This window comes from Vicugna pacos, chromosome 21 (assembly GCF_048564905.1).
Source record: "Vicugna pacos chromosome 21, VicPac4, whole genome shotgun sequence".
NCBI classification, from domain to species: Eukaryota; Metazoa; Chordata; class Mammalia; order Artiodactyla; family Camelidae; genus Vicugna; species Vicugna pacos.
In genome coordinates, this window is record NC_133007.1 from 26,719,169 (window position 1) to 26,732,699 (window position 13,531).

Sequence of the window (13,531 nt, forward strand, 5' to 3'; positions counted from 1 at the left end):
TCCCCCCAGGGCGACTCTGCAGCTCCGCCAAGGGCAGCTGGCCTGGATTTGGGGCATTCCCTCAGCAGTCTCAGGAGGCTGCCCCACCCACCGGGGGCTGGGAGCCCCTGCAGGTCCCCGGGGAGACACATGTCCCGCTGCACTGGTGGAAAGCGGCACGTGGGTTTTCCTCCGTGGAGATGCAAGAGGTCTGGCGGCCAGAGCCACAGACTGCGGGGCCTGGTAGGGGTAGGGGTGGACTGTGCCCTCTGCACTGAGAGTGGCTGAGGGGCTGGGACGTCTCGGTCTGTGGGAGGCTTCCTGGGTGGGTGACTGTTTGAGGCTGAGGTGCGGGTGGTGGGTGAATGGCCGAGTTGGCCACTGGGCTGGAAGAAGTTCTAATAATGAGGACGCAGTGTGTGCTGCCTCCTGGAATGCACTTTTCTATCTCTCTGCCCCCATCCTGCCCCTGCTGGTGAGCCTGGTGGTGGGGATTGGGGGGGGCGGTTGGAGGGGAGGCAAGGTGTTGGTGAGTGACCTCCAGCCACAGCCTTCAGACCCCTGGAGCAGATCTGTCCCCACCGGCAGGAAGTTCCCAGAGGTCAGGACACGACCCCCAGGTCCCCAGGTTGGCCGGGCTTCCTGGAGGCTGGGGATGAGGAAGCAGCTCAGGGAGCCTTGGGCAAGCGCGTCCTTTCCCAGGGTGGAGGCAGCTGGGCTGATTCACAGGGCGGCGCCCCTGCTGTCAGCACCCGTCTGGTCTCACCTGAGTTCATCTCGGCGCTGTGCACTGTGCCCAGAGCGGCTCAGAGCCTCAGAACCTCCGAGCCTCAGAGCCCTGCCCTCCTCCTCCTCTCCCCCTTTGCTGGGGCTCCTGGCCTTTCCCTTTCTCTCTGGAAAGCCGGGCCCGGTGCGCCTTTCCCGGGGAGGGAGCGCCCTCTAGTGGACGGAGAGTGAGGCCGCAGGAGGCGGCAGCTGGAGAAGGAGGGCGGGGCCGGAGGCCGAGACTGAAAGGGAGGCACCGCCAGCCAATGAGGGGTGAGCCTCCTGCAGCCTGACCCGTGGGGCTGGGACCGCAGGGACCCACAGGTATTTCCGAGTGTGCGTGTGAGTGCGTTTCTTCTTGAGAAGTCCTCTCCTATCGGAGGGACTGGACTCAAGATGGAGTGTTAATATCAGATTTCCTCTGCCCTAGAACTGGGACCCCGCCCCCTCCTCTAATTCTTGTACCCTCCCCAACCCGTTCTATCCCCAACTGGGAAGACGTTCTCCGCCCTAGGCCTACTGAAGTGAGTTTGGATGTCTCAGTCCTGCTATTCCTGGGTCTTAGAGCCCTCTTCTGTAAGAATGGGGATTAGCAATTCTATAACTGCAGGGTTGCTGTGAGGGTTAAATGCATGTGTGTGAGTGTCTATACAGGCACGTGGGAAGCATTCGATGAAATCGAGTTGCCCAGAGCAACAGGATGAGAGTGTTTACCCATCCAGTGAACACCTGACACCTGCTGGGGTCCTGGAGGAGCCTGGCCAGGTGCTGGCCCTCAGTAGGGCAGACAGAGTGGTGCAGTGGGGTGTGTGCCCCATTTGAGCAGTTAATATGGTCGAGTTAACTGTCAGCATCTCTCCCAGGGCCGAGGATCACACTCCGACATCAGCGTCCTGGGACCACATGAGGATGCTGTGGTGGCTTCTTGTCTTCTTTGCTCTGGGTCTTAGGGCCTGGGGTGAGTTTTCCTATGTCGGCTCAGAAAGTAACTGAGATGGATCATCCTAAAGGTTCATAACAGGAATTTATTAAGTGCCTGTCCTCCCTTACGGAGGAAGAATAGCTTTGCGTTTAGGATAGAACCTGGAGTCTGTAGACCTGACTGCAAGTCCTTGCCCTACTTCCAGCAAAGATTTTAAATAAGTTATTCAACTCTATTTTTTTTTAAACTGAAGTGTAGTCAGTCACAATGTGTCAATTTCTGGTGTACAGCCTAATGTCCCAGTCATGCATATACATACATATATTCATTTTCATATTCTTTTTCATAAAGGTTATTACATGATATTGAATATAATTCCCTGTGCTATGCAGAAGAAATTTGTTTTTTATCTAAAGTTATTCAACCCTTTAAACCTTAATTTTTCCCACCTGAAAGTTGAGATAAGCTTATGATCTATACTTATTGTGAGAATCGAAGGGGATAATGCACATGAAGAACTTAGCACTTGGGCAGTGGGGCAGTGATTCTATTTGTGCTATTATTATGTTGATCAGAGTCAACCTATGACTGGGGTTAATCTTGTCAATAAGAGAAAGTTCCTTGGGGGTGGGAAGTCAGTCAGCATCCCCAGGTCCCTCACACAGGAGCATGGGCCTAGCAAATGCCCCCACTCTGTTCCCGGAGCGGGACGTCCTGGGATGGGGAGCAGAGCATCTAGGCTGCTCTGGCGGCTGAAGACCCTGCTTTGGGGTAGGCGTGGTGAAAAGCGGAGGGGGAGGTGGGATGAGGAGGGTGTACCTGTCCCCTGAAGGCCTCCCCCTAAGGCTCCTCCCCTATCACGGGGCAGACTGCCCAGAATGGCACGTGCAGCCCAGGGGGCCAGTGCGGCAGCTGTGAGGCGGGGTGTACCGACTGACACCCCCACATCCCCCACCTCGCCCAGGTGTCTCCACCACCGTCTCTCGAAAGGAGTGGGGGGCGGACGCTGTTAGCTGCAGCACCCAGCTGGCCCTGCCGGTGAACTTCCTCGTCACGCACCACGTCCCTGGACTGGAATGTCACAACCAGACCGCGTGCAGTCAGAGGCTGCGGGAGCTGCAGGCTCATCACGTGCGCAGCGGCTGGTGCGACGTGGCCTACAAGTAAGAGGCTGGGCTGGAGGCCCGCGTGCGCAGCCGCGCCTGGGGGCGCCTCCCTCTCCCCTTCTCATGTCTGTTTCCCTCATTTTCTGGGTTGTGGTTATATCCGGTTTATAACGCATAAAATGGGGGGACAAAACTATGAAATTCTATGAGGTCTTTGACTCAGATCCAAAAAGAAGCAAGGGAGGTTAACTAATGACTATACTTTCTTTCTTTCTTTTTAAAAAATACATACCTTTTATTAAGTTAAGAGACTTTAAATTCCTAGTTTGCTTGGACTTTTTAAGAAATCATGAATGGAGGGTGAATTTTATCCAACACTTTTTTCTGCATCAATTGAGATGATCATACGGCTTTTCTCCTTTTATCTGTTAATGTGATGAATTACATCACTCGAGTTTCTAATGCATTCCTGGGACAAATCCACGCTGGTCGCGATGTATTATCCTTCATATGAATTGTCGGATTCAATTTGCTGACATTTTGTTTATGAAAAAGATTGGCCTGTATTTCCCTTTCTTCAACAGCCTTTGGTTTGGGTACCAAGAATAAAGCAACTTCGTTAAAAATGAGTTAGGGAGTATGGGTATTTTTCCTGCTCTCTGGAAGAGTCTGTGTTGGATTGAAATTATTCAGTCTTAAAATGTCTGGTGAAATGTCCCCTTCCCACTTTTTTTTAAAGTCTGGCTCTGTTATTTCTTTGATATAAAGATTTTTGATCACCAATTCAGTTTTTAAATGGTTACAGCATTGTTCACATTTTTTATTTCTCCTGGAGTCAGATTTTATTACTTGTAAGTGTAGAAAATTGTGCAAACTTGATTTAAATTTTTAAAATTTGACTTGATTTAAATTTTCAAAATTATTGGCCAAAAATGCTCCTAATATCCTCTTATTATTTTTAATTTATTCTTCATCTGAAATCATGTTTCCTTCCGATGCCTTTCAATGGTTTATGGGTTCCACCTCTCTGTTTCCTAGTTAGACTGGCCAGAGGTTTGCCCAAGTAGTGACTTTATTTTCTGTTCGCCTCTTAACGGTTCACACAGCACATTATAGGTTACGGGTGACTTCCGGTCCATGGGTACATCTGCCCCTGGCAGCGCATGACGTTGGCTGAGCCGGTATCACCGTCTCCATGCTACGGGCCAGGGGACCAAGGCAGGGAGGTTGTTCAGTCTCTTCAAGGTCACACTGCCATAAAGTCGTGGGGCCAAGCTGGCTCAGAACTGTCCCTTTGTCCATCTACAGCACACATCGGGGCCTGCAGCTTGGCGAGGCAGGCGTCCAACTCTTCCCCTGACGGTCACTGTGGCAGGCCCTCGTGGTGCCCAGGCCCACACCCCTCGGCCCATGTCTGACTTGGGCAGCTGCGGACGCTTCTGGCGCGTGGGGAAGGCGCCCCAGCGCGAGGGCCCCGCGTCTCTCTGCTCCTTTGCTTTGGGCTTTCACTGAAGTCCCTGATGGTAGACCCCTCAGAGGGCAGGTGCTGGACAAGTTCCTCAGCCTCCCTCCCTTCTGAGTTCTAAGTACATGGCTCCTCAGAAGCTCACGTGTCGGGGGGTCATGCTGAGCCCCGGTGGCTGCTGTGAAGCCAGCCCACTCCTCACACTCTGTCCAGTTTCTTCCTTCTGTCTCCCTCCCCTGGCTCCTCACTCTGGTTCCTGGGGTCCCTTCCCAAGTAAACTGCCTGCATCCACGTCCTTGTCTGAGAAGCTGCTTCCTGGGAAGTCTGTGTAAGAGGTCACCCTGGCAGAGAGAAAGCACATGAACACCTTGTGTGGAGGTCACAAAGACAGTGTGAATTTTGGAGGAAGGAGCAGAGCCACGTTTGAGGCAATGTGGAGGCTGAGCAGAATCTTACATTGAGTGGTTGGGTCTGGGTTAGCTACTGGGGCGGCTCCAGGACCTCTTCTCTTTCGGAGCTTGCAGGATGATTTATATAAAACCTGGGAGTCTGAACAGGGGAGGGGGGTGAGGGGTGCGGGAGCGGGTTTTTCTGAATTCTAGGGAGGAATATTGAAGACCTGATCTCTCCACTGCCTGGGGCGGGTCCATGCCAATCCCCTCTAGGAGGCGTGGCTTGGCCACCCTCCTTTGGACGCGGGGTCAGTGGTTCCTCTCACAGGGATGTGCCCAGTGCCAGCCTCTAAGCCTGCATTTCCCTCTCCACAGCTTCCTGGTTGGTGATGATGGCCGGGTGTACGAAGGTGCCGGCTGGGACGTGCAAGGCATGCACACCCAGGGCTACAACAACATCTCCCTGGGCCTCGCCTTCTTTGGGACCAAGGAAGGTAGTGGTCACCCCAGCTGCCCTTCTCCATGGAGTCGGCTATTTCTCTGTCCCACGCTGTCTCCTCACCCTCTTCATCCTCGCGGTGATCCACTCTGTCCTGGAACCCCCCTCTCCCCTGACTTCTGTGAACAGCACCGACGGCCCTCCTCCTACCACGCTGACTTCCTCCCAGCCTCCGGAGAGGCTCCTCTTCCTCTGGGGAGGGGCTGCCCATCCTGCTCCCACTCTCGTCTGGGAGGGGTCTGGGCTGCAGTTCTCACTTCTGAGTCAATGACCATCACATCTTCCTCTCTAGCTGGGACGCTTCTGTAGCGCCAGGCCGGGCTTTCCCATTTCATGCCAGCCACCTCCTCCTTCCATCTCCTTACTCTGAGATTCTCTATTCGATTTAAAAGGCCACATTGAGGCCTCCACTCCCTGAGTCCCTTCCACTGTCTTCTGGTTTAATTGCTGCCACTCCACCTGCCTCTCAACATCCACTGAATTCCTGCACCCTTACAATTAACAAAGCTCTTGCACATTGTTTCTCATTGTTCCCTCCCAATACCCTTGAGATCGTCCAGATCAGTTTCATGATTACTCTTGTGCCAGGGGCAGCCTGAGTTTCAGAGAGGTTAGTCGTCCAGGTGAGACAGCGTAAGGAGGAGAATCAGAAGGCGAGCCCAGCCCCTCCATCGCCAGCTCCAGGGCGGTTTCCGGCATGCTGGAGGACTCCTGGTGATCAGCTTGGCTGGTTTTCATGACCACTGTGCCTCCTGGACAGCCCCTTGTTAGCTGTGGGATCTTGAGCTCGTGACTTGCTGGAGCCTCCAGCTCCTCTTTGTGAATTGTGGGGTTAATAACAGCATCTGCCTCAGAGGTTTGTGGTTAGGATGGAAGCAGTTAAGGCAGGTGAGGAGGCTGGCACAGGCCGGGAAGGGCCCCTGACCCAGCCAGCTGGGCCCTCCCGTGCGCGGCGCTGCTGGACAGCTCTTCCCCTGGAAAGCCTGAAAGTCAAGGATCAACCTGGAGAGAGAGTGGGGATGAGTGAGGATGGGTGGGTCATGGGGAAAGTCTTCCTGGACCACTGAGAGCTCTGTCCAAGTTGATCCTTTTTTTTAAACTGAAGTACAGTCAGTTATAATAGGTCAATTTCTGGTGTATAGCATCATGTCCCAGCTATGCAGAAAAATAAGGAACACTTCACAAATTTGTGTGTCATCCTTGTGCAGGGGCCTTGTCAATCTTCTCAATTTTGGTGTATGTGCTGCCGAAGTGAGCACCAGGTTGATCCTTGACTTTCAGGCTTTCCAGACTTCGGGATGGGTCTGTTCTCCTTCCTCCCCCAACCCCCAATAGCTATGCAGGCCCCCGACAGACCCCCGCCACTCAGGCCAGACTGAGGTGTCCCAAGGATCGCTCTCTTCCAGGCCACAGCCCCAGCCCAGCCGCCCGGGCAGCCATGAAGGGCCTGATCTCCTCTGCTGTCCAGAGGGGCCACCTGTCTCCCACGTATGTTCAGCCACTTCTTGTGAAAGGCGAGAGCTGCCTGGCCCCTCAGCAGAAGGCAAGTCCCAAGAAAGGTAAGACCTTCGGTCCTACTGGGCTTCCCTCCAGATCCCCCCCCACTAACTTCCAAATGCCCTTGAATATGACCTTCTCAGTCAGGCTCTCACTGGATTCCTTCTGAGAGGCAACTGGTCTCCCAACTCTCTGAAGCTTCAGGGCTGGTAAACCCCGAGAGGGACCCTCAGGTCACCTGCTTGTCCCTCAGATTCCTAGCAAGGCAGAGCCACGGCTCTGGGCCTGGTGTTCTGTGCGGCCACTCATTCTTCGATCGTCCAGCAGTTATTTACCGAGCACCTGCCAGTCACTGAGGATGTACCAAGTCTGGAGGGGAGAGAAAGTCAATAAGCAAACAAGTGGAATGGTTGCTGTGTTAGATGCTGAAAAGCGCTGTGGAGGGAAGAAAGCATGGGGTGGGATGGGAACCACAAACGCACAAGCACAAACGCACACCTTTCTGAATGTAAAAGCTGGAGCAGCACCAGGAGATGCAAGTGCGTAAGTCACCGCTTAGTTGGTATTGACTTGGAGGAAGAGCACAATTCAGCATAATTCAGGTAACAAAAGGTAGATAAAAGGCAGAGTTGGGGTTTAACAAGCAGCAAAATCAAAACCAGTATAGTTAATAGGCACTTAAAGCCTTCTCTTGCACTTAATAAGTTTTCAAGAAAACTAGCTCTGTTATATTAAAGCTCAAAATAAGTTTGATCTCTGCCTTTGGATGGGTGTCATCTGTCAGTGCATTTGCTTACACTGACACTGACTTCTCTGGACTGCAGGTGATTCTCAAATGTGCCTTCAGATGAAAATTCAGAGCGGGGAGAGTGTAGCTCAGTGACAGTGTGCATGCTTAGCATGCACATGGTCCTGGGTTCAAACCCCAGTACCTCCATTAAAAAAAAAACCCCTAATTACCCCCCAAAATTCAACTAATTTCTCCAAAAGACCCTGTTACGCATGTACACACACACATACACATACCAATCATGTAGATAAATAAATACACTTCACCCCTGGAATAAAGCATCCACGTCCCCTCAGGATCAACATTCCTGTTGCCCTCTGGGTCCTGTGTTTTTGGTTGGAACCTGTGATTCTTGGCTCCTGCCTCTTCAGCCTACTCCCCGGGTACAAACATACCCCACTCCCAGGTGGGCCCCCGCAGCTGCAGGGCTTCCCTGAGGTCCACAGTGGCGGTCCGGTCAGGCTGCCCAGAGGCGGTGGGATGCTCAGCAGTGAGGTGGCTGACGTGGGCGGGCACAGGGAGTCTCACTCCCATGTTTTGGCCCTGCTGCAGCTTGCCCCCTCATTGTCCTGCGGTCTGTGTGGGAGGCCAGGGAGACCCACTGCGCCAAGATGAACCTCCCGGCTAAGTACGTCATTATCATCCACACCGCGGGGCGCACCTGCAACAAGTCTGATGAGTGCCGCGTGCTGGTCCGCGATATCCAGTCCCACTTCATGGACAGGGAGGACTCGTGCGACATTGGGTATAAGTAAGTGGACCTGAGGACGCGTGGGCTTCTCTCCCCTTGAGGGCAGACGCCGAGCCTGCGAACAGAAGAGGGACAGGATCTAATAGTCACTGGGAGCCCCCATGGGAGAAGTGCTCCATCCCTTCCAGAATTCCCCACCCAGCCCCGGGGGGCCTTATTTGGGATGTAGCTCAGGGGAGGTCATCCTCCCTGGGCACGTACTCAGAATGTATGTCCTTTTTAAAGGTCATATATTGACATGATGAAGACCAAGGCTCTGCTGAAAAGATGCTAGAGAACGTGTTTGGTGGGCAAGGTTGTAAAACCCATAGAAAGGATAAGATTGTGCCCTTTTCACGTAATCACCTCCCACTACTCAGTGGCTCAGCCATACCCCAACTTGAAGCTTGTCTCCTTCATGTTCCTCTGCATCTGGAAACTGTCAGCTCCTTGGAGAGAATATATGTTGTGTCTGAAGGCAGGGAAAGATCAGAAGGAGAAAAGTCTTGAAGGATGCTTCCAGAGCTCACAGATAAGATGTCTGGGGCTGGACACCATCTAACATCCCATCAGAAACAATCACATGGAATTATAAATCTTAGGATGGCTCACCACTGGCCCAGGTGGCACATTTGTACATTAATCAAAGGGGCCCTAGTGGAGCTGGATTTTAGTCCCCACTTGTCCCCTAGCCTGGCACGGCTGTATGCAGTGGCCTCGCCCTGGATGGATTTACCATTACTTGGTGCGTGCTCCTGGCCTACTGCCTCTCCTCTCTCCAACCCCATCTTAGTAGCGTCCCATTCAAGATAGGAGGAGACTTCATCCAGCATCTCTCATCTCTCAGGACCTACCACTGGCTTGGCTGGGTCCTGCTGTGCGGGACGATCCACAGCCTTGCTCTCTTTAACTGGAGCGGGCACCTGAAAATTGATCACAAGTTTGGAAATCCTAAGCTGGAAAACGACAGTGGCTGAGGGAGGCCCTTTCCTTTCTCCTGTTCAGGATTCAGAGGGCAGTTACCTGTCCCTTGGCTTTTGACCTTTCACTGCGTCCCCTGTCCCATAACTTTATGACTATGCCATTTGCTCACCTTGAGATGGTCTAAAGTCAGGAGAAAACACCCACCTGCTATAAATTAATTCATCGAGATCGTGGTTGAGTGCCTACTCTGCGTGAGCACTAGGCTCTGGGGGTGCCCTCCGATGTGGTGGCTCAGATATGGCCCTTGCCTTCCTGGAGCTCGTAGCCTAGGGAAGGAGAGAGATGATTAAACGAGTAAATCTTAATAGGAGACATGAAGTGTTACGACAGTGGACGCTCGGTGCAGAGGGGAGGTGTTCCTAACTGTTGCTGGGTATCTGGGGGAGTGGGCATGGGGGAAGCGCGTCTGCGGGAGCAGCAGCTTAGCCGGGACCTCAGTGGTGAGTGGGAGCTGTCAGAGGAGGAAGGGGAGAGGGTTTCAGGCGTAGAGAAAGGACCTCCGCGGGAAGGCTTGGCTGCCAGCCGGAGAATGGTGCCTTTGAGGAGCTGAGAGAAGTTTATCCTGATAGAAACGGATGGCGAAGAGGGGAATGGTGAGCGATAAGGCCAGGGAGGCAAACAGCGGCTGTATCCTGAAGGCTCCTGTCAGCTGGACAGGGAAGTTTGGACTTTGTGACAAGGGACTCAAAGCAGAGTTTGAGATAAGATTTGTATCAGAAAGGTAACTCTCAGTGCCAGGAGCAGAGTGGAACAGGGCAAAACTGGCGGCAGTTAGATGCATCTGCGGACAGTGCTGCGGCCCATGCAGGATGGGTGCTGATACGGCTGGGGGGCCGGCAGCTGTCATGGAGAGAAGTGCAGGAGTCTAAGAAGTCATTGGAGGTTAGTGGTTCATGGCGAGGATGCAGGGGTGGATCAGGGAGAGTGATGGGGAGATGCGGAGGACAAGCCTCGGGTAGTGCGCGGATGAAGTGGGCGGGCTGCTGCCCACGATCCTGGTGGGGCTGTGGGAGGAGTGGTGGTGGTGGTGCTTTTCACCACGATGGGGAGCCCAGACAGGGGAACAGGCGGGTCCAGGGGAGGGTTCACGGACTTCCTGCGTGGCAGCTGAAGCTAGGGAAGTGGATCGGTTAGTCCTGGGATGGTGTGTTGAGTGAAAAGAAGAGTGTTAGGGCCACATCCCGAGAAACCCCACCTGCACAGGGCAGGGCACAGGACGATGCGACGTGTCCAGAGGGGGGCGGCCAGGGAAGAAGGCCGCTGGGAGAGTGCGGTGCAGTGGAAACTCAGGGGAGAGAATGTGTGAGGAGGTGGGAGGGTCGAAGGCACAGAGGTCAGGGCAGGCCGGGGAGAAGTGTGCTCTGTCCTCAATCCTAAGGAGACCCAGGTCTCCTGGGGGAGCCGCTTCCCTTGGCGAGGTGTAGGGAGGGCCACGTTGTAGGGCTGAAAGCTGTCACTCTCTCCTTCCTAGACTGGGAGCTACTTGGGGCAGGGGAGGGGCGCTGGGGCCGAGGCTCAGGAGAGGTGGCGGTTGGAGATTCAGGAGTTTTGGGAGCTGGTTGTCAAAGTATTGGTAGCTTGAAATCAGCCGTTGGTGGGAGGTGGGGATCAGTAAAGGCTACAAAACCTGGCTTCAGGCCCTGCCGTCCCCCACTAGAGCCGGCTGGCTGACGCCTCTTTTCTGTAACTCAGTACTTAGAACTTGATGGCTGATCAATGTCTGATGAGTAGACATGAATGAATGATTGAATGAATGAACGAATGGACAGTCCTCGAGTGCCTCCCTTTCACCCGCTCTCCATCTCCCCTGGCTGCCCTCCAGCTTCCTTGTGGGCCAGGATGGTGTCGTTTACGAAGGAGTGGGCTGGAGGGTCCAAGGCTCCCACAGCCCTGGCTACAACGACATTGCCCTGGGCCTGGCCTTCATGGGCACCTTCTCAGGTGAGTGGATGCTCTGGGCGGTGGTGGTCACCGTGCAGTATTTGAGGGAGAGCGTCTACACGGAGGACAGAGGTGTCAGACTCAGGTGTCGTTTTAGTGGCTGCATAGGCAGGATTTACCCGGCTTCACGTCTGACGCTGGACTCAGCTCAGTGTGACCAAAGGTGGCCTCCAGGATAGGATCCCACCCTAAATCTACCTGCTTCCCACCCAAACAAATACCTCTCTCTTCCGAGATCCAAGGCGCATGTAAGACAAGGGAAAAAGAACTTTGTGCCTATTTCTGGAAAAGTATTTATCATGACAACGATGTGGGGACATGTGCTTTATTTGCCAAAGCCCGGACGCGCCCGGTCCCTGCACCTGAGGGCAGGCCGCGAGCTGCCATTGTCTGGGCGCTCTACCAGCGTGTGCTTAAACTCAGGGGCCTTCTGCTGAACTTCTGGGAAGAGAAGGCTGTGTCACTGGGGCCAGTGCTAAAACGGGCACTGAATGGGGCAAGAGGTGATGCAGGAAGGCACCCGGAGATGGGGCTGGGCATGCGGCTGGTGCAGGGTTGCTCAGTCTCCGCACTGTTGACATTTTAGATCAGATGATTCGTCATGGTGGGGCTGCCCTGAGCACCACAGGCTGTCTGGCAGCATCCTGACCTCTACCCACTAGATGCCTACATCCTTGCCCTTATTGTGACAACCAAAAGTCTCTCCAAAAGTTGCCAAATGTCCCCCAGGAGGCTAGACTGCCCCGGGTACAGAACGACCAGGCTAAACTTGTGCAGTACACAAAGGCTTTGTGCACCCTCAGAATGGCTGTATATTTTATCTCAGGCTCAGCTCTTCTGATTCAGAAAGAACTCTGGTACTGAAGAATCTGAGGTCTTGACTTGGTTTTCTGTCTACAGGGTGGAATGCACCAGCTTGGTGGTGAGGGTGGTGAGGGGGAGCCAGGACTGGGTCCTGCTTTGGAAAAAGGACTCTGGAATCCTGTCCTGATGGCCCGGCTGTGTCTTGCAGGTACCCCGCCCAATGCCGCTGCGCTGGAGGCAGCCCAGAACCTGATCCACTGTTCCGTGGTCAAGGGGCACCTGGCTCCCACCTACCTGCTGGTGGGGCACAGCGACGTGGTCAACGTTCTGTCTCCTGGCCGGGCTCTGTACAACATCGTTAAGACTTGGCCTCATTTCAGACACTGAGGGAGCCCCTGCTCCTTCCGAGACCCCGGCTGCTGGGCCTCCTCCATCCTCACCCTCCATCCTGGCTCCACACCTGTGTCCTCTCCCTGCCAGCCCCACCCTGTCCCTCTGTCTCGGGTTAGGATGATCCTCTCCTGCCAGCATCCTCCAGAGTCCCCCAGGCCCCGTAGCGGGGCCTTCCCAGCCCTCTGCGGCTGGCCCAGCCTTCCCCCTCCTCATCTTCCTCTCCCCTGGGCACCCCCCCCTCAGCCAGGTGAGACAACAGGGTGGCCCTGTGAGACTCTCGCTCAGCAGCCCCCAGCCTCACGGGTGACCCAGGTCAGTGTCCTGGCCCCTCCTCTGCTCAGTTCTTAATGTGGTGTCAGGAGCACTGGACCATACTGGCAGCTCAATATTTTTGCACTAATCAATGAATACATATTCTCAATTTCTGGACTGTGGGCTGTGTTGCCGGATTTCCTTATATTCCAGTTGCTAGGGATGGAATTGTATTCCTCTCCCTTCTCCTCTGGCAAATTCATATGTTGAAGCCTTAGCTCCCAATGCAGTGGTATTTGGAGATGGGACCCTTGTGAGTTAATCAGGGCCAGATGAGGTGATGAGGGTGGCATCCTTATGAGATTAGGGTCCTTCTAAGAAGAGACATCAGAGAGCTTGCGTGTGCTCTCTCTCTCCCCTGCCCCGACCCCCACCCCCACCGCTATGTGAGGACACAATGAGAAGGCAGCTGTCTACAAACAAGAAAGAGAGGTCTCATCAAAAATTGACCATGCTGGCACCTTGACCTTGGATGTCTAGCCTCTAGAACTGTGAGAAAATAAATTTCTGTTGTTTGAGTCACCCAGTCTAGGGTGTTTTGTGATGGCAGCCCCAGCTAACTAAGACATCTCTGTATCCCAGTATTTTATTTTAACTCTCCATATTTTAAAATAATAGTGACTGATGGAACTGAAATACAAAACTAGAAATAACATGCAGGCCCAATGAAACATGCTTCCAAGCAGTTAAGTGCATTCTCTGCCCTGTGGTTGTCGGTGTGCTGGGCTAGCCTCCCACTTCTGGCTTTGAGCTCCTTGAGGGTGGAGACCCTGTCTTGCTCCCCTCTGTATTCCAAGCACCTAGCCAGTACCAAGCACAACCTCCAGGTTGGCCGGGCTTCCTGGAGGCTGGGGATGAGGAAGCAGCTCAGGGAGCCTTGGGCAAGCGCGTCCTTTCCCAGGGTGGAGGCAGCTGGGCTGATTCACAGGGCGGCGCCCCTGCTGTCAGCACC

At 54.0% G+C, this 13,531-nt stretch overlaps 1 protein-coding gene and 1 pseudogene across 2 annotated transcripts; one reads left to right on the plus strand and one right to left on the minus strand.

Annotated features, from left to right (window-relative positions):
* The first annotated feature begins 753 nt into the window (after positions 1-753).
* PGLYRP4 (peptidoglycan recognition protein 4) lies at positions 754-13,052 on the plus strand. Of its 2 annotated transcripts, XM_006214768.2 has the most exons (8): positions 754-1,068; positions 1,608-1,702; positions 2,631-2,829; positions 5,005-5,123; positions 6,535-6,687; positions 7,968-8,166; positions 10,952-11,070; positions 12,083-13,052. In XM_006214768.2, exons 2-8 carry the CDS (start codon positions 1,648-1,650, stop codon positions 12,259-12,261), a joined length of 1,023 nt encoding a protein of 340 aa, XP_006214830.2. In that variant the 5' UTR covers positions 754-1,068; positions 1,608-1,647; the 3' UTR covers positions 12,262-13,052. The 2 variants fall into 2 exon arrangements, with proteins under 2 accessions (XP_006214830.2, XP_072802623.1); XM_072946522.1 differs by lacking the exon at positions 10,952-11,070.
* LOC116284975 (U6 spliceosomal RNA) lies at positions 6,292-6,387 on the minus strand (annotated as a pseudogene).
* Positions 13,053-13,531: the final 479 nt, after the last annotated feature.

What these genes read in the sequence shown, in the direction of transcription:
- PGLYRP4 (XM_006214768.2), top strand. Translation starts at nt 1,648, where the DNA reads ATGAGGATGCTGTGGTGGCTTCTTGTCTTCTTTGCTCTGGGTCTTAGG. An exon ending in CTTCTTTGGGACCAAGGAAG is followed by an intron (nt 5,124 to 6,534) that starts GTAGTGGTCACC and finishes GCTCTCTTCCAG; the next exon opens with GCCACAGCCCCAGCCCAGCC. An exon ending in GAAGGCAAGTCCCAAGAAAG is followed by an intron (nt 6,688 to 7,967) that starts GTAAGACCTTCG and finishes GCCCTGCTGCAG; the next exon opens with CTTGCCCCCTCATTGTCCTG.